Genomic DNA, 25517 nt, shown 5'->3' on the forward strand with positions numbered 1-25517 from the left:
TGACAGAAAATGTGATCAGTGCCCGGTTGCATGAAAGTCCTTAAGCTAAGAAATCCCTTAAATATAAGGTTAAGGGTACCCTTAATAAAAAATGGGTTGCAAGAAAAACCCTTAAGTGAACCTTAAGGCTGTCAATAAGTATTTACCCTTGAATGCTAAAGTATTACCTTAAGTTCTGCTATGCGTTGCTACAAAGTCCTTAAGTCCCATTTTCCCTTAAAAACTTAAGGGACTAAAACAGGTCCCTTAACGTCACACGCGATGGCTGATTTTATGGTTTTTTTAAGAAAATGAAGCACAAACGTGCATTTCTAACAATCGAAATAATCCCTAGAGAAAAGTGATGCGCATTTATCAGAAGAATGGCGGTTTGATCGTCCGTCAAAATAAAGTGTTTCCAGTTTGAATTACTTTGAGTATTCATGCATGCGGCACTTTACAGTCTGTTATTTGCGATGTTTCATTGTACACAAATTCGCCGTCTGTTGAGCTGCGTGCGTTGATTTGTTTACGCTGTGAGATTGTGTAACCGTAGCAACTGCTTCTCCGCTGCCGTGTTTTGGCAGAGACTATCGTAAAATACTTAGTATCAACACTTAGGTAAGGGTGACAGTTAAGACCTTTGTTGCAACGCTCTTAAATAAATCCCTTACCTCAGGGATTTTTTGTCCCTCAGGGAAACCCTCACTTAAGGAGTTTCATGCAACCGGGCACTGATCCGCATCTAGATCACAACAACAGACAAACACAATGTGCATAAGCTAACAACACACAAATAATTCAGTTTTTTTTGTGTGTCTTTTTTAGGGCTGCACGATTCGGAGAAAAAAATCTAATTGCGATTTTTCTTATCAAAATTGCGAATCGCGATTTTAAAGTGCGATTCATTGGTATATAATAAAAAAGCTACATCCAGGTTTGTTGTGGTGGTTTTAATAGCACCAAAGAAAGATGCTGTGCTACTGTTTATTTAAGACTCTTAAACATTGTACCAAGGTGTCTGCAAGACTTTGCTCTTCTGCAGACACATTTTTTTTTTAATCTAAGAACATTAAACAAAATACAGTTTAACAAAAATGTAGTGAAAGTTTTTTTTTAAATAACATATAGGGCTATAGGCCAATGTATTTTGGCTGTCACTACAACAATGCTTCTGACAAGCAAATGTTTATTTTTTTTCTTTTAATCAAAAGACTATACTTATCTTGTTTTACTTTTCAGGCATCTGTAATAAATGTAAATATATTAGTTATTAGAATCTATGATTTAACATAAGCAAAAAATACAAATAAAACACTGCACATTCCTCACTGTACGATTTTAAATGTGGAGCTGCAGAAGCTTGTTCAGTTAAAGGTAAGGAGTGATTTTAATTTTTGGTGTGTAATAAACATTTCTGACACAGAAAGCACCAGGTAACTGTCTGTCACTTTAAGACACAAGACAGCTTTAAAAATGCTCTGCTTTAATGTACTGATAAACATCCAGCTGTTTATGTTCAATTAGACAAGAAGGAAAACTTAAGTTTAGTGTTCACGCGTGTGTTGACTACTTGCTGTGTGCGCGCTTCATGAACCCTCATGCATGTAAATATACTTTCAAAGCGGTGCGGATGTGCGAGTGCAAGAAAGTATACTATACCTCTTTCGTCTGCTGTGTTCCGGGCTTTAATGAAACCTGCTTATGCTCTGATGTGGCGCTTGTCATTGTTTGCGATGCATGTCGAGAAACGGACGTATATACACCTTTCTTTAAGTCCAACATTACACAAAAGGGAAATGTTTTCGCGCATTTCTGTCCTCTCATTTGCCGTTTAATGATTTATAATGGGTTTTAAAAATGACTGAATCCAAAATCTGCCAACTTCCATGACATTCCGTTGTGCCGTTAATTCCATTTGTATGCATTTCGTGATTCTGTCCGTGTTTTCCGCATCGCAGAAATCATATAGCCGTACACTTTGTCGGGGAGTTAAACTGCTGCTCGCGCAATGGCGTTATCTGACGTGTAGTCAGCACCTCAGTGTTAATGCCCTCTATTGGTTTAAACTGCATCAAATGTAAAATGCGCATGAAGCGAACTGTCAAAAACGGCGTACTAGATGATTGTTATATTTGATAGAACTGAATCGAAATAATCGCAGCTTTTGCGATTCGAAAATCGCACCCATCCAAATCGCGATTTCGGTTTAAAAAGATTAATCGTGCAGCCCTAGTCTTTTTTGAAAACACCCATTAAACATTCACAGTGCTGGAGGAAAATGTAAGTGGACCCATAGACTAATTACTTTAATGAAAACTAATTTGTTTCAGAAATAAAATGAGTTTAAATGTGTGGTTTAGTGATACTTTGATTTGATAAAAAGACACTTAAACATTTTAAGATTACTGTCCTTAAGGAGCATCAGCTCTTATAAACTATGCCTCGCGAGAAGGAGCTCTCTAAAGATATCTGATCAAGAGTTGTTGCACTCCATAAGGCTGAAAAGGGATACAACACAATCTTAAAATGTTTGGACATCCTTCAGTCAACAGTTAGACAAATTGTCTAGTAATGGAGACAGTTTAATGACAGTTTAATACTGTAGCTACCTTTCCTAGAAGTGGGCGCAGAGTCAAGATACCTCCTTCAAGATTTTTTACTTTTTTTTTACATTTTCAAAATGTGAGAGACCACAAACATGATGAAAAAAATTGCTGATTTCACAAGTTTGTTTCCAGCACATCACACACACCATCAGATTAAGTTCACAAACAACGGGTCTCAGCTTAGAAAACAGGAAAACTCGCGGAGATCTTGCAATGTTTCTCACGGCCAAACGTGACTTCACGGTAAACAAACATGGCGAACAACGGGAATAAAGAAATGGCATTAAAGGCGCAAAAGAGGATGTTTTTGCCGACTGAGAATCCAAAGACAGTTACTGAGTTTTTGAAATGAGCGCATGCGTAAGAACAGACCCCCCCCTTCACAGTTCATTTCTAGGGAATGCCTTCCAAAACTCGTGCACGAGTATTTGAACACGAGTGTTTGTTTACCACCGGCATATGATGTGTCACATCAGTGGATTCATTATGTGAAATGATATGATAATAAAAACATAAGACGTAACATTAGATCATTTGACGCTACTCCCATTTCGACTAGCATGTAGCAGACTGGTCACTGCCTTACAACTACAGTACAAGAACAACGTCAATATACCTGAATAACAGTACAACAATAATTACTCCACAAAGAAGGAATAATCACTGTTACCTTTCCAGAAGAATTTTTGCGAACTGCGCGTCTGTCTTGACACCTCTCAGTTCCTTCATTGCTCTCCAGCGTTGAAATGTTTTTCCAATAACGACTCAATAACGGTTAGATTATGTTCTTCTGATAATTTTCTCCTCTTCTTAGCGACTTCAAAAAAAGTCTTTATGCGTCCTCCTTCAGGTTTAATATTATTACTTTCAGTGCACCTAATAAATAGTCTTTTATCAGTTAGTAAAGACAGTTTCAAGTAATATTGCAAAAATGTATAAAACAAAACATCCTCTTTTGTGCCTTTAATACAATGGACTGCTTTTTTACAACTCTGATGTTCATGTTACTTTGCCTGTGCCTGTTGCACTGTGTAATTTTTATGGTTTCATCTTTCATCAGCTCGCTTTCTGATTGGGCATCATTGAATTTCACGCGATAATCTACAGCGTGTGTGCGTTTGTCTTTGGGGGTTTCCCCCACACAACAAGATTTTTTATTGTAAATATTCTACATGTTGAATATTTACGATTTGCGATCAGTGTGGCCCCGACGTGCTTCAGACGCTCTTAACACACCATGCACCACAGGAAAATCTGATAAGAAAATCGGTGCAACCACAAGGTCGATTGGCCCTTTACCTAGGATTGTTGTGAGGGTGGAAATTGGCCCAAATTCAGCCCTTTTATCTTGTGGTGTGTACTCCGCTTAAAGCACAATGCAGAATACTCAATAAGGTAAAGAAGAACCAACGAGTAACAGCTAAAGGCTTGAAGACATCATTGGAAATGGCACACATCTCTGTTCATGAGTCTACCATATGTAAGTCTGAACAGGCACGGTGTCTATGGCAGAACACCACGGAGGAAGCTGCTGCTCTCCCAAAAAAACATTGTTGTGAGCCTGATGTTTGCAAAAAAGCACCTTGGCAAACCCCAGTGCTACTGGAAAAATACTTAATGGACTGATGAAACAAAAGTTAAATTGTTTGGGAAAAATATTAAGGCACAAAAAGGCACAGCTTACCAACATCAAAACATCATCCCAACACTGAAGTATGGTTGAGGGAACAACATGATTTGGGCATGCTTTGCTGCCTCAGGGCCTGGACCACTTGCCATCATCAAGGGGAAAATTAATTCCCAAGTTTAACAAAATATCCTACAGGATAATGTCAGGGTGGTTGTCCGCCAGTTGAGGCTCAGTAGAAGTTGGTTGATGCAGCAATGACCTTAAGCATCAAAGTAAATCCAAAACAGGCTGGCTTAAGTAAAAACCAAATGTGTCATTTGGAGTTGCCCAATCAAAACCCAGACCTTAACCTCATAGAAATGACCTCAAGAGAGCGGTTCACATCAGAAATCCTACAAATGTTTTGTAAAGGGGAATGGGCAAAATTCCTTCTGAACAATGTGCAGGTCTGATTCAGAACTCCTGAAAGAGGTTCGACAAGCTATTAAATCCAAGGGTTACTTCGATTTTCCTTTAGCACTGTGAATGTTTAATGGAGGTTTACCACAAATACACAAGAAACTAGAATTATTAGTGTGTTGTCAGCTTAATAGCACATTGTGTTTCTCTATTGTTGTGACTTAAATGAGGATCAGATCACATTTTATGGCAAATCACTCTAGAAAACCGTTAATTTCTGGGGATTCACATACTTTTTCTTCCCCTCTGTATGAACAGTGGCAGAGCTAGAATTAAATGGGGTGACTACGGTTAATTTACAGAGTTCATAGAGCATGAAAGAAACCCATAAAAAGCCCACATTAAAAATGGCATTACAACACTCATGGTGATTTGGTCATGGTCATTTTAATATTGCCAAAATTTTTTACAGCTAATGCTATTTTCACAAAACATTTAGGTGCATAAGCTCAGATTTATAAGTTCAAAACAGAAATAAAACCAGTCCAACTAAATGAAAACAAGTTGACAAAAATATAGAATCTAATATTTGGTGATATTGGAAACACCAGAAGTGTTATAGGGTTTTGAACAAAGCATAAGAGTTGAACTACAATGGATACATGACAATCTCATATGTGTTTTCTCACTCTGGTTCATCAATATAAATAATTTACTGTCTTAATTTTAGATATGATGGAAGTGAAAGAGGAGAGTCAAGCTGAAGTGGATGAGAAACATCAGATTGTAAAAATAAACCATAATGTTTCACAGAAAGAAACTCTGAAGACAGAAGACATAAAGTGTGAAAATAGTTTCAGTGAAGATGAACGCCCTGCAGATCACAAGAGGACTCACAGTGAGGAGAAACCTTTCAAATGTCAACAGTGTGGAAAGAGTTTCACCTTTAAATCGAGCCTTAGCCGGCACAAGAAAGCTCACATGGTGGGAAAGCAACACGCGTGCCAGCATTGTGACAAGAGTTTCCCATATAAAAGTCAACTTAAGAGACACATGATAACTCACAGTGAAAAGAAACCTCACGCATGTCTTCAGTGTGAAAAGAGTTTCAGAGATAAAAGTAGACTTGAGGCTCACATGAGAAATCACACTGGAGAGAAACCTTACATATGCACTCAGTGTGAAAAGAGATTCAGTACGTGGAGCAACCTTAAATCACACATGATAACTCACAGTGAAAAGAAACCTCAGGCATGTCTTCAGTGTGGAAAGAGTTTCAGAGATAAACGTGGACTTGAGATACACAAGAGAATTCACACTGGAGAGAAACCTTACATATGTCTTCAGTGTGAAAAGAGTTTCGGAACAAAATATAAACTTAGAGCACACATGAGGATTCACACTGGAGAAAAACCATTTACTTGTCATCTGTGTGGAAAGAGTTTCAGAGATAAAAGTTATCTTAAGGACCACTTAAGAATTCACAATGGAGAGAAACCACATGCATGCCATGAGTGTGAAAAGAGTTTTAAAACTGCAGGTGACCTTAAAAAACATTTGAGGATTCACACGGGAGAGAAACCTTACACTTGTCAACTATGTGGAAAGAGTTTCAGAACAAAACCTAACATTAAAGCACACATGAGGATTCACACCGGAGAGAAACCGTTCACTTGTCATCACTGTGAAAAGAGTTTTAAAACTGCAGGTGACCTTAAAAAACATTCAAGAATTCACACCGGAGAGAAACCTTACACTTGTCAACAGTGTGGAAAGAGTTTCTCTGTTGAAGGAAACCTTAAGATACATGAAAGAATTCACACTGGAGAGAAACCTTACAGATGCCATGAGTGTGAAAAATGTTTCAGAAGTAAAGGCAACCTTACAACACACATGAACATTCACAAAGGAGAGAAACCTCACGTGTGTTTTCAGTGTGGAAAGTGTTTTAGTGTGGAGTGTCACCTTAAGAGACACATGATAACTCACAGTGAAAAGAAACCTCACGCATGTCTTCAGTGTGAAAAGAGTTTCATAGATAAACGTGGACTTGAGATTCACATGATAACTCACAGTGAAAAGAAACCTCACGCATGTCTTCAGTGTGAAAAGAAATTCAGTACGAGGAGAAACCTTAAATCACACATGATAACTCACAGTGAAACGAAACCTCACGCATGTCTTCAGTGTGAAAAGAGTTTCAGAGATAAACATGGACTTGAGACTCACATGAGAAAACACACTGGAGAGAAACCTTACATATGCTCTCAGTGTGAAAAGAGATTTGGTACGTGGAGCAACCTTAAATCACACATGATAACTCACAGTGAAAAGAAACCTCACGCATGTCCTCAGTGTGAAAAGAGTTTCAGAGATAAACATGGACTTGAGACTCACATGAGAATTCACACTGGAGAGAAACCTTACATATGTCTTCAGTGTGAAAAGAGTTTCAGACATAAATGTGGACTTAAGACTCACATGAGAATTCACACTGGATAAAAACCTTACATAAACTAACCGGCCACTTTATTAGGTACACCTTTCCAACTGCGCTTTAATGCAAATTTCTAATCAGCCAACCATATGGCAGCAACTCAATGCATTTAGGCATGTAGACATGGTCAAGACGATCTGCTGAAGTTCAAACCAAGCGTCAGAATGGGGAAGAAGTGTGTTTTAAGTGATTTTGAACGTGGCATGGTTGTTGGTGCCAAACGGGCTAGTCTGAGTATTTCAGAAACTGCTGATCTACTGGGAGTTTACAGAACCATCTGTAGGGTTTACAGAGAATGTCAGAAAAAGCGAAAATATCCAATGAGAAGCAGTTCTGTGGTCGCAAATGCCTTGTTGATGCCAGAGGTCTTAGGAGAATGGTCAGACTGGTTCGAGTTGATAGAAAGGCAACAGTAACTCAAATAATCACTTGTTACAACCGAGGTATGCAGAAGAGCACCTCTGAACACACAACACGTCGAACCTTGAGGCGGATGGGCTACAGCAGCAGAGGACCACACCGGGTGCCATTCCTGACAGCTAAGAACAGGAAACTGAGGCTACAATTCGCACAGGCTCACCAAAATTGGACAGTAGAAGTTGGAAGAACGTTGCCTGGTCTGATGAGTCTTGATTTCTGCTGCGACATTCAGATGGTAGAGTCAGAATTTGGCGTCAACAACATGAAAGCATGGATCCATCCTGCCTTGTATCAACGGTTCAGGCTGGTGGTGGTGGTGTAATGGTGTGGGAGATAGTTTCTTGGAACACTTTGGGCCCATTAGTACCAATTGAGCATTGTGTATTGTTTCTGACCATGTTCATCCCTTTATGACCACAGTGTACCCATCCTGTGATGGCTACTTAAAGAAGGATAACGCGCTATGATGTCATGAAGTGCAAATCATCTCCGACTGGTTTCTTGAACATGACAATGAGTTCACTGTACTCAAATGGCCTCCACAGTCATCAGATCTCAACCCAATGGAGCATCTTTGGGATGTGGTGAAACGGGAGCTTCGTGCCCTGCATGTGCAGCCGACAATTCTGCATCAACTGTGTGATGTTATCATATCAATATGGACCAAAATCTCTGAGGAATGTTTCCAGTACCTTGTTGAATTAAGGCAACGAATGATTAAGGCAGTTCTGAAGGCAAAAGGGGACCCAACCCGGTACTTGTAAGGTGTACCTAATAAATTGGCCGGTGAGTGTATGTCTTCAGTGTGAAAGGAGCTATACAAGTGAAGACACTCTTAAGAAACACATGACAGTTCAGTTCACACAGGAGAGAAACCGTTCACTTGTCAACACTGTGGAAAGAGCTTTACAGTGAAACGTTACCTTAATGCACATGTGACAATTCACACTGGAGAGAGACCATGCGTTTGTCAACAATGTGTAAAGAGTTTCAGGACAAAACCAAACCTAAAAACAACAAGATTTCACACTCAATAGGAACCAATTATGTGTCAACAGTGTGGATATGGCAACAATGTTTAGAAATTAGCTGAGGTCTTAATAATAAAACGGTCTGGAGGATCCTTACTAAAAGTCTACATGCGCACAAAAGCCAAAAATGATGTACGGCAAAAAAGATTCAGACAGTTTCTCAATCTGCATTCTTGTTTGTACTTGTGTTCTTGTGAAACGTCATCAGTCGCGGCCCAAGTACTGTTCCAGTTCCATGATCACATCACGCCAAGTTCACATAACATCTCGCAATGTGTTCTTGATCCACTCATTTTATCGAGGATGCATCAGAAGGTGACTTGTGTGGACTTATGATAGACAAGTTTCCCCGAATACATTTCACGTTAACTGCAAAGGAGCTTAAAACCGGCACATTATTTGAAATATTACTTTTTCTGTGTAAAATGTAGCTGTTTGTCAAGAATATAGATGAATAAACTTTAAATCTGTGGTCAGTTAGTAAAAATAGCGCCTATATTAACATTTCCTCTGATGATTTTGGATATGTGAGTTCAAGTTGATCAGCGGGTTGTCAGTGCCGTGTACACCATCAAGGGCAGATTCATCTCTGCAAGTCCTTCTGAAATGTTCTGCTCCCTCATTGCAGCTGCTCTGCCCTTCAGTGTCTGATGGTCAAACATGGAATATTTCCTTTAGATATATCTAACATGTATTTTTCCGTCTCATCAATTTATTTCTCTTTATTCACAAGAAGTCTGTTACTTGTTATTATTGTTTTAACTGATGTTGAAGTTAAGTTTCATAACTTAAATCACATATATTTTCAATAAAATCTTAACACTGAATCACTGCCTTTTAAACTTTAACTAGATTTTTACTTGTGTTTATCTTCAAAACACTATGCAGATTTTCACATTTTCTCACGGGCAGTTTAAGACTGGCTTTTAGACCACCAGTCCTGCTCTCACTAAAAGTATTTTATAGTTTTGTAATTAGATAATTTTGCACACAGTTGGATCATTTTAATCTCATATTTGTGTATTACAATTTGTTGTGAACAGTCTTTGTTACTTGAATATTTCATATGTGTAGTGCTTTTTGTTATGTACTGTGATGCAATTTTAATTATGTAGGACTACAGATGGAAAGTATCATAATGCTAAATCTAGTGCAGCCATCTTTTTAATGTAACTGCACATTGTCCTAATAAATGAACAAACAAACAAACTATGGGTGATGTCACGGATACTACGTCCATCTTTTTTACAGTCTATGGTGAATACGCTGATTACGCACAGAGTAATTGGGGATTTCTGCCTAGATTTGGCATACCCAATTTCAAAAGCTTCTCATACCCATTTACATTTACCTTACATTTAGTCATTTAGCAGACGCTTTTGTCCAAAGCCACGTACAAATGAGGTAAACAATAGAAGCAATTATAGCGACACAAGAACAGTAATACATAAGTGCACTGGAAGTAGTCTCATCATGTCCAACACAGTATATATAGCCATGGGTTAGTGTTTTTTTTTTTTTTGGAAGAATGTATAGATAGAGATCAAGAATTAAAGGAAAAGAAAAGATAGTATGAGATGGCACCACAAGCCGTCGCTCGGTGGAAGACCGCAGGGATCGAGAGGGTACATAAGGCTGTATAAGCAAGCGAAGGTAAGGGGGTGCTGACCCAGTGGTGGTTTTAAAGGCCAGGAGCAAAGACTTAAATTTGATGTGAGCTGCTATAGGGAGCCAGTGTTAATTGACAAAAAGAGGAGTGACGTGCGCCCTCTTTGGCTCATCGAAGACCACTCTTGCTGCTGCGTTCTGAATCATCTGTAGGGGTTTGGTTGTGCAGGATGGAAGTCCAGCCAGTAGGGCATTGCAGTAGTCCAGACTGAACAGGACAAGAGCTTGAACTAGGACATGCGTGGTATGCTCATCTAGAAAAGGTCTAATTTTCGTATTATTGTAGAGAATGAATCTACAATAGCGGGAGGTGCTGGCCATAAAGCTAAGCTGATAATCAATGACCACTCCCAGGTTTTTGGCCGTCTTGGAAGGCGTGATGGTCAAGGAACCTAGCTGAATGGAAAGGTTGTGCAGAATCTTTGGTTCAGGAGATATGACAAGCAGTTCTGTCTTTGCAAGGTTAAGCTTAAACTAGAGATTGTGATCCTTCATCCAGAGTGACATCTCCTTCAGGGCATGCTGAGATGCGGGCAGAAACCGTGAGGTCATCAGGGTGGAACAACAAGTAAAGTTGAGTGTCATCTGCATAGCAGTGGTAGGAAAAGCCATGTTTTCGAATGAAAGAACCCAGGGATGTCATGTATATCGAAAAAAGCAGTGGTCCATGCACAGAGCCTTGAGGCACCCCAGTGTGTGTGTGAAGAAAAGGTAGTGCTGATCAAACACCACACATTCAAGAGTCTTTGCAATGAAGGGAAGAAAGGAAATGGGTCTGTAGGTTTCTAGCAAAGCAGGATTGAGTGTGGGTTTCTTCAGCAGCAGGGTTATCCCAGCCTCTTTAAGTGCTGCGGGGAAGGTACCAGTGGAAAGAGATAAATTGATAATGTGGATGAGAGCAGTGATAACCGAAGGAGAGATGGCCTGAAGGAGATCGGTGGGTATGGGATGTAGCGTATGGAGGACCACAAGAGTCATGCCAAATGTAGTAAAGAACTTCAATATTTAATAACTACCTGGACAATAAAAATAGCAATTAATAAGTCATGGAAAAGCTAAATAGAGAGGCTAAAATGAAAAGCAAATCAAATAGCGAAAAGAATAAGGAAAACCTGTATTTGTAGTTCAATTTATAAATCCAGTTATTTATTTCTCTTTTTAAATCGCTTTTTGAAATACATTTTGCAATGCAACAATTTCATTATTTAATTAAGAATTTATAAATGCAATTTAAAATAAGGAACTTATTTAGTGTTTTATGTTGTTTTTGTAAATTGTTATATTACTTTGAACTATTTATTAATGGATTAATATTTCATTTCTACGTTATTTTTATAATCTCACTTTTTATTGCCTAATAAAATGTTACATAATGTTTTTTTTTGTAACTTTGTCTATTTATTTAAAGATTAATTAATGAATTTTTAAACAAATCTATTAATTGCTATTTTTATTGTCCAGGTAGTTATTAAATATTGAAGTTCTTTATTACATTTTGCATGACTCTTGTGGTCCTCCATAGTAACGGGCAGGTAGTCGGATGGTTAAAAGCAAAGACCTTGGAAACATCCACTTCAGATAGGAGAAGAAAGCAAGCATTCCTCAGAGATTTAAGAGTTGTACATATAAAAGTTTGGTATCATTTTACAAGAAACCCTTTGAAAGTACAAAACTTCATTGTTTAAAGTGCTAAACATGGTTGTATGTGTTGTCAGTCCTCTAAAAAACACAAAAATAAAAAGGGGCTTTTTGATGTTTTTTTCTAAAGTCTGAGGATTTGCGGACAGTTTTGTTTGATTTCAGCAAACCACAGTGGAATAAATGCAATATATTTATATCATTTTACAAAAACCCCTTTGAGGTTACATAAAATGCAGCTGTTTGTGACAAATATTGTTATTTATGTTGTTTTTCATATGATGAAACACAAATTTTTCTTTTTTCTTTTTTTTGTCTTTGAAAGTGGATAACTCTGGTTGGGCGTACCAGACTGCAGACAGTTCCAGCAGCAGACAGTAAACACCTAAAAAAGAATGATCTCTCTAGCATGTCGAATTCAAAAGTTCATATAGTTTCATATAAAAGTACTTGTTTTGTACATGTAATAAATAGCAAGGGATTATTCATGCACACAGCCAAAGAAAATGCTGTGAATGGACTCATTTTTTAGAGTAGGACCTAAGAGGCTGTTTACACTTGGCATTAACATGCGTTTTCGTCGATCGGATCACAAGTGGACGACGTTAATGCCAGGTGTAAACGGTGTTCAAAACGTTTTGAACGCGTCCACTTTCGACCACTTTCAACCACATTCAGAGGTAGTCGAAACCACTTTCGATCGGATCGCTTTGGGGTTGCGGAACGCAATGTGGTTGAATGCGTTCGAACAGCCACATGTGACCGCCTTCTCTCCGCCCATTTATCTAATCTGAGGTATTAAACACTAATTTTACGTCTTTTTTGACTTCTGCCGTGAACATACGGTGAACAGCGCTATTTTTAGCCTTTCATTGATAAAACTACTGCGGGGTGTTCTCCGTAGTTTCGTTTTGAAAGCGTGAAAGTTGCGCGATCCTATTTCATCAATTGCGCTGATAATTCAGAGAAAGCTCCAACAAATAAACGTACAAAACACTGTGCAGCATGTATACTTGCTAAACAAGCAGCGGGCTCCGACATAATATAAGTTTGCGTCCATATAAACTCATAATTACTCCCGCTCGCGTTTGAATGACAGCAGAGAGACTCGCCCACCGTCTCACAGACCACCCCCTCACAGTATTCAGGACAGATGCGGTCGAAAGTGGACAAAAGAGACGGATTTAAATACCAGGTGTAAACGCAATGTGTCTCTCTCGTCCACTTGTGATCCGATCGATGAAAACACATCTTAATACCAAGTGTAAACAGCCCCTAAGATAAAAGATGGTGTAGCATTTGTGGCTATCTGTGCTATCTGAGGCAGTTCACGCTCAAGTTTCACACATGTTTACAAAAGACGATTTTTTTTACAGAATTCATTTGACAATTGTTGGATATGTGATGATGATAGAACAAAAAAATGTTCCTGAGAGTGAGAGCTTTCATTTGATATAAGACTTGCCCATGTTTGTCATATTTGAAAAATATAAAATATGTGAATATTAAATATCAAAAATTTTGGGGGGTTGATAGTTTAAATTAAGTGTAAATGACTTTCTTACAGTAAAATATATCTCAAACTGATGCATATCTGGAGAAAGTAGAGATTCTAAGCTTTCAAACAGTATCTCGTGTGTGGTACGGGGTCCATGACAAACCATTAAAAATTAAAGGAATATTTTATATTAAGTCATGAGAAGTATTTTGGACCCGGTACAGGTTTCGCCGTGTAGAGGAGGTTAATGTATTTATTACAAAATGAAATATGATATAAAACACAACCATTCATTTTAAAAGTCAAAACTTTTGTACAACATGAAGTGCCACCATACTTACTCGTGTAACTACTCATGTAACAGTCTTTAAATAGGAAAAACATGGAAATGTTTGGTGGCTTCTAAATTCATCCCTACTTGGTTAGATTTGGGAGAAATTTTGGGGGGTACGTGCGCGTTGTTTGCAGAGGTGTAAAGTACTTGAATAATTTTACTTGATTACTGTAGTTAAGTACTATTTTTGGGGATTTTTACTTTATTACAATTAAAAATCAATACTTTTACTTTTACTTAATTAAATTTTTTTAAAGAAAAAAAGTACTTTTTACTCCTTACAATTTTATTTACAGTCAAAAAGTACTTCTATTTTAGATATCTATTTCCCCTTGCTCTATCAAACCAATTGAATTGCGCTGATGTCCAGTTTAAATTTAAATGTTATTTATTCTGGAGACTTTGGACCACACTAAGGAATTGGCCAACAGTCATGAAGAATTTTTTGCTTTTTTGAAACCAACAACACATGAAGTGTGACACGTTCCCTGCTGTTTGCAGCCTCTCTATCAAGACTAATACCTTGTTTACACATATCTAATTTGACAGACTCACTGTCCACATTGTGTATCACAACTGTTCAGATCCAATCTGTGCGCCCTGTAGCCTTAGACACATTTTCCTCTGTCACTTTTACTGTCAAAAAGCTTTGACAAAATCTCATTGTCAGAAAACCTTTGCTTAGAGGCCATTTTTAGTTGAGAGTGAGATAAAGAGAGACCCCAAAGAGCACAAAGATAAATGGTTTAGTAGGATTCTGTGCAGGCATTTAGAAATTCCTGCACACTATTTGCAGACTTGCAATGCTTGTAAGCGCAGAAAAACTGAGGTCAGATCCCATAGATATGTATAAAGACTAGATGTCTTGCCCGCGCTGCCGGCCAATTGAGTGGAACGTCCGCATTTGGCGGCCATCTTACCACAGGGTGCTCGCTCAGTCATAGCATTGAGTTTTAATGGTGCAGGTACTTTTAAATGACCATAACTTGCTTAATTTTCTACCGATTTTCAAACGGTTTAGTTTGTTATAATATCAAAGATGTACCTATGACACTGCATATACAAAAAAAAAATTCATGAAACATGTTAAAACATCCAGAATTATAGCCACGTTGTAAGAACGTTATGTTTTTTACTGGTGAGTTAACCCTTATGGGTTGTTGGGGACGTTTATATTGAAGATAGTCTTGTAGCATGGCCTCCTTCTAGATCTTCACCCAAAGTTCTGTCTGGGACAAAACTGTATACATGATGACAAAAGGGCTACAATCAATCAAAACTTGATAGCAGTCTATCCTGAGGAATTTATTTGTTAATCACACTAATCTATGGGCCATACATCGGCAATTTGGTTCACACCTTCACCGACACTGCATCAGAGCACAACTCATCAGACATTGACTACACATGAAAGAAATATTCACAAAATCCTTCACTGGTATATCACTACATGTCATATATTTTATTAAAGGGACACCATGAAACTTTTGGCCACTAGGGGGTGCTAGACACGTATTTTTCACTTCTAGCGCCCCTAGAGCCCACAAGCGCCGCAGCACTGTCGCAAAGGAAAGGAACTGGCCAACCTTAAAACTAAACTAAAAACTAAACATTTAAAATGCTAAACGATCAACATTTTGAGACAACAGGGAGAAACGCAGTCATGTTACAACTTTCTGATGAGGAACTCGTCGTGGCAGAAGCCATTTCTCAATCTGAAGGTTGCAGCCTCCGGATGTCGTATTTCTAATACGTCATCAAGACTGTCTTATTTCACAATATTAACAATTACAAAGTTGACTATTATACTTAGTTAATCGTAAATTGTTGCAGTATGCTTATGACCTGCGAATGTAATGCTCAGTTTACCTTAATAACCCAGGCTTGATGACGTGTGCAGCCTGCATATTTGACCTCCGGAGGCTGCAGCCTTCCAATTCAGAAACGACCAGACGTATTTCCTTGCCTTTTTCCAAACAAATATTGTTGCATCCTCTCTCTCTCCCTCGCCACCAGGATTTTCCGCAATGGCGCTCGTTATTCCTCTTTTTTGTGTGAAAATCGCTCCAAATCCAAGTAAACCGATGCGTTTAGGTCTGCCGCTTTGTAATACGTCACGCGAGTGACAGCGGAACGCAGCAAATGAGGAAGAGAGAAGAGAGAAACGCTCGGATCTGATTGGTGAATGAATAGGGTTTGGTTTTACACTGTGAGCAAGTTTGAGTGCTATAGCATCCTGGATTGTAATGTAAATATCATAGACACAGTAAAAAGAAAGGTAAATACGTGAACACAGCATCTGAATACAGGGAACTATATGCAATATAATCGCCGTAATTTATAAAGAACATCGCATTTATGTATGAATCAACAGTTTATATAAAAAATTGCCTTAAAGGGGAATCGAACCCGGGTCGCCCGTGTCATAGGTCCGTGACACTAAAGACTGTGCCACAGAGTCACATATTAGAAACTGCTCTCTACACTCCTTAAGTAGCCTCCAGCAAAATTCACGTTAAAAACAAATTGTGTGGAGGAAGTGACGTATGCCGTAAAGCAGTCGAATTTTGTAGTTTTTTTTTGTGCTCTGGTTACTACCAGAAACCCTAAGTTTTAAAATACGAGTAAAAGTGATACAGACCCCGTCAGGCTATGGTAGACATGTCATTCAACCTATTTAAAGTCGATGTACTATCACAAGGGTCTTGAAAATGTATTATGAAGGTTGAAAAATTACATGGTGTCACTTTAAGTAAGGCATTTATAGAATTAATATAGTGTTGCAAGGATATATAAGATTAACTGAAAAGACAAACACAAAAATAAACTAAACAAACGCTTTATATATTTATGAACAACAGCCACAAAAAAGCCCCCTTAAACATTTTACTGCTCTTTTTACTGCTTTCAACAAGTAATAATGTTTGGGTTTATGCAAGGTATACATGTGCATATGTGCCCGGGTGAATGGTCATTCAATCATAAAAGTGATGTCATGTGCTTTCAGTTTAACAATACATCACTGTTACGACATTAGCATTTAGCTCTGTGCAGACCATGAAATCATTTATTTTCTTAGTATTGTCTTATTTTGTGATCCGAAGCCACATCAGAGCTGTATGGTTATTTATGATGTTATAAGTTGAGTTTGGTTTTAATCCCGTTATTTGTTGTGTTTTGATGGTGTGCTAAGTTAACATACGATATATGAGAGGGATGTTTTTAGGAATAATTTTGATTAGTAAAACCCATTCATTGGTATGTTTCTTTTTATAAGAAAGGCATCTGATACAAAGTCAAAGTAGGTCAAGTGAGACATTTGATCAAAGACGGAGGAATTTAAACACAACGAATAGAAATGTATGAGTAATTATAATAAAAACAAAAGAATAATAATTAGATGACCATAACCAGGCTGAAGGGGTGTTAATGTGCCCTGTGGATGCTCAAACTGAATGGGGCTGTCTGAGACACAAAACAATAAAGACAATTTACTGAATGAATGCTTTTAGAAGATGGTCAGACCTGTGGGTTTATCTGCAGAGTGCATTTCTTGTTACACAGATAGGTTTGATAAGTTTTTCAGAAAATATTTTCCATGTATGTTTTGTGAAGTTATTAGAAATGTATTTTTTTAAACTCTTTAAAAACTCTTTTATCAATGGGTTTATAAGTAACATCAGTTGAGAATTTAATCTAAATGAATCGCATTGTTATGAGTTAACTCCTGATTAATCAGAACTTAATCGCACATTTTTATCTGTTCTATATTTACCTTAATTTAACACGTCTTAAGATTGTAATATCTAATCAACATGGGCGTGGAGATATATGAAAAGTTTGGTTCCAAAACGCAATAAATCCATTTTGACAAATTTTGGTAAAAACGTGTTTTCTATACCAAGAAAGTGACAATATGAAAACCACTATTTTCTGTTAAAAACTTTCACATAGCATCTTTAGGTTATAAAAACATAAAAAATTCAAATCCATAACTTGATTTTCAAAGATTTATTATAAAAACTGATAATTTTTCCACAAAATGCAATAAATCCATAACAAGTTTTTATTCAAAATGCTATAAATCTATTGAATCAATAGCCTATATAAATGTGCATTCATCTTTGCCATGTTATATTCATTTAGTTGACTAGTTGTACACACTAATTAAAAATATAAACATTAATGTCATTAATCAAAACACTTACTTTGTCATATTAAGAACACTGTCACTGCTGCGGTTATACTTGACGTCGTGGCTTAACGTTTTTCACAGCGATCAGCTGTAAAATGTTTTGGTCCTGCTCGATTTTCATTGACTTTGAGTAAAATTATGGAAAGTTTTTCATAAGATCCCCTGGGGCAATGTGTTATCATGACAGAAACTTGATGCTGTCGGCCCGGACAAACAAGCACCCGTCTCTTGCGAAAATTATTAGATGTTGATGGCGTACGTTTCTTTCCCGTCACAGAAAACCATCACAGGTTTATCAATGCCATTAAAGTATTATTTTGTTTTTGTTTGTTTGCTGATCAGGAAGTACATAGTAGATGAGGAAAACTAGGATTCCGTGTACTCAGCGCGCCGCCATTGTTTGTTTACATTGCGTGAATGGTGCGCTGCAATCTGTGGAGTGGATTTATGGCATTCTGTAGAAAAGGGGGAGTGGCGTTGATTGCATTTTGGAAAAAAGGGAGAAAAGATGACAGAATAACATGGCGGATAATGGATTTTGCGTCAAATTAAGAATTTACTTTTTAATACTGACCATATAATACTGATTCTGGCAGTAACTCATTTTTTTCAAAAATGGCATTTATTGCGTTTTGGAACCAAACTCTTCATATGCTTTACGCAAATGTATGTTTATTATTCGTGAAAGAGTCAGCAAAAATTATTTTGGAAAAAAATCAAGTTAAAGATTTTTTAAGGTTCAAAAACAAAATCACTGCATCCAACACAGTATGAAAATAAAAGAATATCACTTATTCAGGAAATGGAAAAATTGGCATAAAAACGTATAATATACAAAGCTTTTTGAACGTAATTTAAAGTAAATAGCTATTCTAAAATTTGTTAAAGAAAATAGGGTTATATACGGGATTACTTTGTGTTCCTTATTTCCTTGCACGTCTGTGCTCAACAGTAGGTGGCGGTAGTGCACCATAAGTTGGGTTACCAACCGCCATAAAACTCCAGAAGAAAAAGATTCGAATCAAAAGTAGAGCTCACTAGATGCAAAGTTCACACTGTTTGAACTAAAAAGAGCATTGATAGGTGTTAAAAATACCTCACCAGGAAGAGATGGGATATGCTATAAAATGATTGAAGAAATATCTGATGTGGCAAAAAATGTGATACTGGTTTTGTATAACAAAATTTGGGAGCAAGGAAAATTGCCTACTGGGTGGAAACACTCCGTAATAGTTCCTATAGGGAAACCAGGAAAGGATAAAATGAATGTCAAAAGCTACAGACCAATATCATTAACATCCAATCTATGTAAACTCATGGAGAAGATGATTACTAAAAGGTTAGTGTATAATTTAGAAAGCAGAGGGCTGATTTCACCATATCAGAGTGGATTCCGTTGTGGAAGAACAACTATGGATCCTGTAGTTTGCCTGGAGAATGAGATACGTAAAGCGCAAGTTAACAAAGAATCTGTTTTGGCAATCTTTTTTGATATAGAGAAGGCCTACGACATGCTGTGGAAGGAGGGACTTTTAATTAAGTTGAATAAATTGGAAATAGGAGGAAAGATGTTCAACTGGATTAAAGATTTTTTAAAGGATAGAACTATAGAGGTCAGGATAGGGTCAGAGTCATCAAGTACATACACAATAGAAAATGGCACCCCACAGGGTAGTGTATGCAGTCCAATTTTGTTTAATATAATGATTAATGATGTGTTTGATGGAGTGAACCAAAGAATAAACAGGGCATTATATGCAGATGATGGAGCGTTGTGGGTAAGGGGCCGTAATATTGACAATTTACAGCAAAGGATGCAAATAGCAATTAGTCAGGTTGGGAGATGGTCACTTGACTGGGGGTTCCACCTCTCAGTGGAAAAAACGCAAGTCATCTGTTTTTCTAAGAAAAGGGTAAAACCCACAATAGATCTTAAGATAAATGGACAATCTCTCAAACAAGTTAATGAATTAAGATATCTTGGTGTGTGGTTTGACAGTAAACTTACTTTTAAAAATCATGTTCAGAAAATGGTGGACAAATGTAAGAAAGCAATTAATCTTTTGAAGTGTCTTTCAGGGTACAGCTGGGGGGCATCAGGATCTTCTTTGAAAAGAATCTATATTGCAATAATCCGATCAGTGTTTGATTATGGATGTACAGTATACAAAACAGCAGCAAAATCTACATTAGCTGAGCTGGACAAGGTGCAGGCCAAAGCTCTTCGGTTGTGTAGTGGAGCCTTCCGAACATCACCTATCCCAGCACTGCAAGTAGTAGTAGGGGAGATGCCTTTAAATCTTAGGAGATTACTACTTTCTCTAGCATATTGGGTAAACTTACAAGGGCATGAAATTACACATCCTACAAAACTGGTGTTAGAAGAATGCTGGGAATATGGTCGCACTATGAATAGCAGTTTTGGATGGAATAGCAATAAAGAAGCAGATGATATGGGAATCAGTACTATACCGTGCAGCAAAAATATTAACTTGAGTCCAATTCCACCGTGGTTTTTCTACTATCCTGTAGTTGATCTGGAAGTTAAGAATAGAGTCAAGATGGGAATGTATCAAAGTGTAGAGCAGTATATAGAAGTAATGTATAATGACACAGTACAAATATATACAGATGCATCTAAAGAAACAGCAGGTAAAACGGGGGTGGCAGTATACATTCCTAAATATAATTTTATAGTACAAAAAAGAACATCAAACCACTTATCAATATTTTCTGCAGAGATGATAGCCATAATAATGGCACTTCAGTGGGTAGAAGAAGTGAAACCATATAAATCTGTTATTTGCTCAGACTCCATGTCTTCTTTAACTAGCATCCAGAGTGGGAAATCTGCATGTAGACAGGATCTTTTAGACGAAGTTCATCAGATGATTTTCAGGATAAATCAACAGAAACTAATGTTACAGTTCACTTGGGTTCCAGCACACACAGGTATTGAGGGTAATGAGAGGGCAGACAAGTTGGCAAAAGAAGCACTTAAAGCAGAACAAGTAGAAGTACAGGTTCGACTTAGCAAAACAGAACTGAAAATAATAATTAAAGATGGTGTTCATAAACTTTGGCAAGATAAATGGGATAAAGGGGAAAAAGGTAGGCATTTATATAGTATTCAACCAAATATAACAGTTAAAATGAACGGTTCACTTTCACGACAGGAAGAAACCTGGCTAACAAGGCTAAGGTTAGGACATACAGGACTGAACAGTGGCTTACATATAATAGGGAAACATGAGACCGGAATGTGCCCATATTGTACAGAAATAGAAACAGTGAAGCATGTACTTCTGATATGTAGGCAGTATTCTGACGAGAGAGAAAAACTGAAGAGAGTATCAAAGAACTCTTTGACTTTGAGCAACCTGTTGAGTCTATCTGGAACACAGTTTATAAGCAAAGCAGTGATAGAATATCTGAAAGAAACACAACTAGCAAGAAGACTTTAGCCCAATTTTATTTTATATATTTTTTTTTTTTTATTATTTTTTTTTTTATATATATATATATTTTTATATATATATATATATATATATATATATATATATATATACATTTATTTTTTGACTTCCCAATGTGATCACACCTCAATCCAGTAGATGGCGGTAATGCACAAAGATTGCAAACTGCCAATAAAATTCACTGAAGAAGAAGAAGAAGAAGAATTCGAATCAAAAGACTCGTAAAGGTTTTGAAGCCTCGCGAATCAGTGTTTAAAGCGATCTTCACTAGAGTCTGATGTCTTCATCCACGTGTAAATGCTTCGCTGAGCACTGAAATAATTAAACGTCTTCGATTATTTTATTGGTTCGTCAGCAGAAGACAGGATTTCTTAATACGCTAGCCGTTAGCAGTGAGATGAAGTTGAAAATCTGACCCGGACTCACTGTTGTCTCTGGAGCAGGGATCCATTGTCCGGACAGCGTCATAAACATCTCCTGACTCATACAGTTGTGTACTTTGAGGTAATGTCCAGCACGTTTAATACCAATATTATTAAATGTTTTTACCCATGTATTATGAACCAGTGTACTGTGGAGATCGAGGGCTAAAAACAGAAGATGTGCGCTATTCAGACAACTTTAAAATTACCTGAGGACTGCATCTGTATTTATCACTTCTTATTTTAGTTCTTATTTACCTTTTATATGTAATAAAATTATTGGAGAGCGGGGAACAAGCTAAGGCTTTTTGATTGGGCTCTATCATTCAAAAATATTTGAGTTAGATTAATAATTTTTACGCACAAATCTCTGCTACAAATGAACACTTAGGGTCGGTTTCCCAGGTTCAAGTCTTGCAGTCCCCGCATATTAGTTGTCTTGACTGAAAACAGCTTGCACAGACATAAGTTAAGTTTAAATACATCATTGCCATAGTTTTGTCTCAAGATGCACATGAGTTGTTGTTTTGTAAGGTATGTTTGTAAAAACAACTTAAATGGCCTAAAATCACTAGGACATTGTCCTGCTGAGGGGTATTGCACAAAAGCAAGATATGGGATTAAGCTGGGATTTTTCCAGTTATCCTTTCTGAATTTAGACCTGAACACATGAATAGAGTCCAGCACCATACCATGTACAGAGCCAGCCCCTCTAATGAATTCGTCCAGTTTTTTTTCTGTCCACCACCTTCATACTAATTACCCGACAGACCACTGCATAAAAAATTATGCTAGACACCACAGACTCATAAAACATCCACAGCATGCAGATAAATTGGCTAGTTCCTCTATCAATCCTACTAGATATTTATGTGTTTAAGTCTCTTCATGGTCCTGCATTAAAATACTAGATATACTGTAATTTACTGTAAATGTAGATTTATTGCTGCAGTCAAGTCACCAGCATGCAAAATGTTCTTAATCTTGATTTTCTGAAAGTGATGGATGGTCCAAATTGTTATGCACATGCTATTTTTAAAATAAGGTCAGTAAGTTTACAAATTGTATTTTAATCTCAATAGTTATATGACAGTGTGCATGTTATTCTATTATAACATAAAAGTTAATATTAGCATAACATGAGGGTCAGTGTTAGAAATAAATAATCTGCCATAAATAAACTAAACAAGTAAAACATTAAAAAAGTTTGAAATAGATTGTAAATGTTTTACTGACATTAAATGTTTTAATGCTTCTTCTTTCATTTCTAGTTCACACCTATAGAGTGAAAGTGATTGAGACCTTCAGTGAAGCTCCTCCTACAACAATCCACCAATAAATGCTGGAGTCAAACACACAGAGAAATCACTCCATGTGTGACAACTGAAATCTTCATGACATAATGTTGATGCTGGTGAAAGAGGAGCTTGAGAAGATGACAGATCCACAACCATGCAGAATAAAGGAAGAAGATACTGAGGAACAAATAGGTTGGTGTCTATTTTTCAATCTTTATTATTGATGGTTGAGGAATAATCATAAAAACATTGAGAAACATGAGGGGAAAATAAACTTAAATCCATTAGATGATAACCTTCTGCATCTATAATAGATTCAGTAGAATTAGATTGAAACATCAGGTAAAGAGTTTAATCCAAAGCAACCTTCAGTGGATTGAATGACTGTGATCTCCATGCAATGCTCTACTACAGTTAAACCTCATGTTGTGTTCACGTCATTATGGTGATAATTTTCTTTTACCCAAAAAATAGTAGTTAATGTTATTGCATCGTAATGAAAATTATCTCCCCACCTTGTTGCACTTGTGGTGTTCCCAGTCAAAAATGACCGACCTACAGAAAATAGCTTATAACGATCAAAACGGTCTCTCTTTATTTTGTATGTAGGGTTGGGAACAGAGAATTTCTCATGGTTAATTTCTTAACATTTGCTTTACATTTCATGTCTAAAACCATGCGGAAAACGTTTCCTCCTCTTCAAAGCGTTTGGGGGCTCCAGAGCGTCTGTCGTTGCTAAGTAACCTGAGCATTGATTGACGTTGTGACGAGCACCCACCGTCTGAAAAGAAATCGGCGCCTATAAACAGGCACGTTTTTTAAGAAAAATATATCTGAACCTTGTTTACATTTTTATATTTCAAAATGTATACATTATATATAAACCTATATGCATCAATGCGAGCATGCACATACAAAAATGATATCCTGCAAAGGCTGCTGTACAAGTAATATGACAAAGCACTTGCTCCAGCAATAAATCTCAAATCATACGTTTTGAGAACTACTGCTGCTGCTAACATATCCACTTCATAAGGTAGGATCTTATGGTACTTAAACAGGAATAAATGATATAGTGACTGAAAATATTAATTCACTTTACATTTAAAATATTTTGACAGTGGTTTATACACACAAATGGAATTGTAGTATTGGAAGTATTGTGCATTATTAAACATAACTATTTTATTATATGGAACTGAAACCGGAATCGGAAAACTTATTATACGTCACCGCAATAGGCTTTATGCCCAGCTGCACTACTTCCTGAACTTCAGCCAGCTCCTTGTTTCCTGTCTGCCATTATTGGACAAACTGATTAATCCAGGTGTGTCTGATTATTGTTGTTGTGACGACTGAGGACAGGCACACCTGGATTAATCAGTTTGTCCAATAATGGAAGACAGGAAACAAGAAGCTGGCTGAAGTTCAGGAAGTAGTGCAGCTGGGCATAAAGCCTATTATGCAATCAATACTATATCATTATCATTTTATGATGGCTCCGCCCTCCAATCAGGGTATAATAAAAAAGAAAAAAGAAATAAAAAAAATCCGGTGTAAGGTTAGGTCTATATACAGCGGGGAAAATAAGTGTTTGACATATCAGCATTTTTATCAGCAAAGGGATTTCTAAGTGGGCTATTGACACACAATTTCCACCAGATGTAGCCATCAAGCCAAATAATGAATTCATACAAAGAAATCAGAACATTTAAGTATACAAGTTGAGTCATAATAAATAAAGTGAAATGAAACAGGTCAATAAGTATTGAACACATGAAAAGAAAACAAGGTGCAAAATGGCATAGAAAGCCTGGAGATAACCTGAAATCTGTCAGTATTGAGAGAGAAAGCCTGCCCCATATCAGTACCAAATTATATCAGCTGCTTTAGTCCTAATTGATGGCCACTAAAGACTTCTCATTACTCCGGAGTAGGGCTGTCAAAATTGCTCAAATGACGTTCAAATATTCTCCTTAAAAAACCCACGAATATTCGAACTATTCGAATATCTGGTTGCCCATTTTTTCAACGACGTTTAACAACGCATTACGTCAATAACAGGACAAATTAATATAAAGAGACAACTACTTCTATAGGTAGTCTTTAAGTTTAAACATATTTGACATCGTATATTACATACACAAAACAAGTAAATCAAGAGACATCAAAGTGATATGGTACCTCAGTTACATTGCTTGACAAAACTCCCTGAAGCCTGCTCAATCCACGACACTGATCGGTCTCATGTCCTTACAAATGAACAAAATTAATTTCTCCGTTATGACCTCTTGTCGTGTTGCAGACAAATAGCTTGTGGCGGGCGATGCAAAGTAAGTGTTAAGACGTGACTGTTTAGCTGGAGTTCCACACATTGTGGTCTCGTACACACTGCAAACTTTCAGGAGTGACAACCGCACTTA

General features: G+C 37.2%; 1 protein-coding gene across 1 annotated transcript; it reads left to right on the forward strand.

Annotated features, from left to right (window-relative positions):
• Nucleotides 1-5352: 5352 nt before the first annotated feature.
• On the forward strand, nt 5353-10116 carry LOC135768466 (uncharacterized). The gene has a single exon (XM_065277690.1). It carries the CDS (start codon nt 5353-5355, stop codon nt 7117-7119), a length of 1767 nt encoding a protein of 588 aa, XP_065133762.1. The 3' UTR covers nt 7120-10116.
• Nucleotides 10117-25517: the final 15401 nt, after the last annotated feature.

Source organism: Paramisgurnus dabryanus, chromosome 3 (genome assembly GCF_030506205.2).
Source record: "Paramisgurnus dabryanus chromosome 3, PD_genome_1.1, whole genome shotgun sequence".
Taxonomy (NCBI): Eukaryota; Metazoa; Chordata; class Actinopteri; order Cypriniformes; family Cobitidae; genus Paramisgurnus; species Paramisgurnus dabryanus.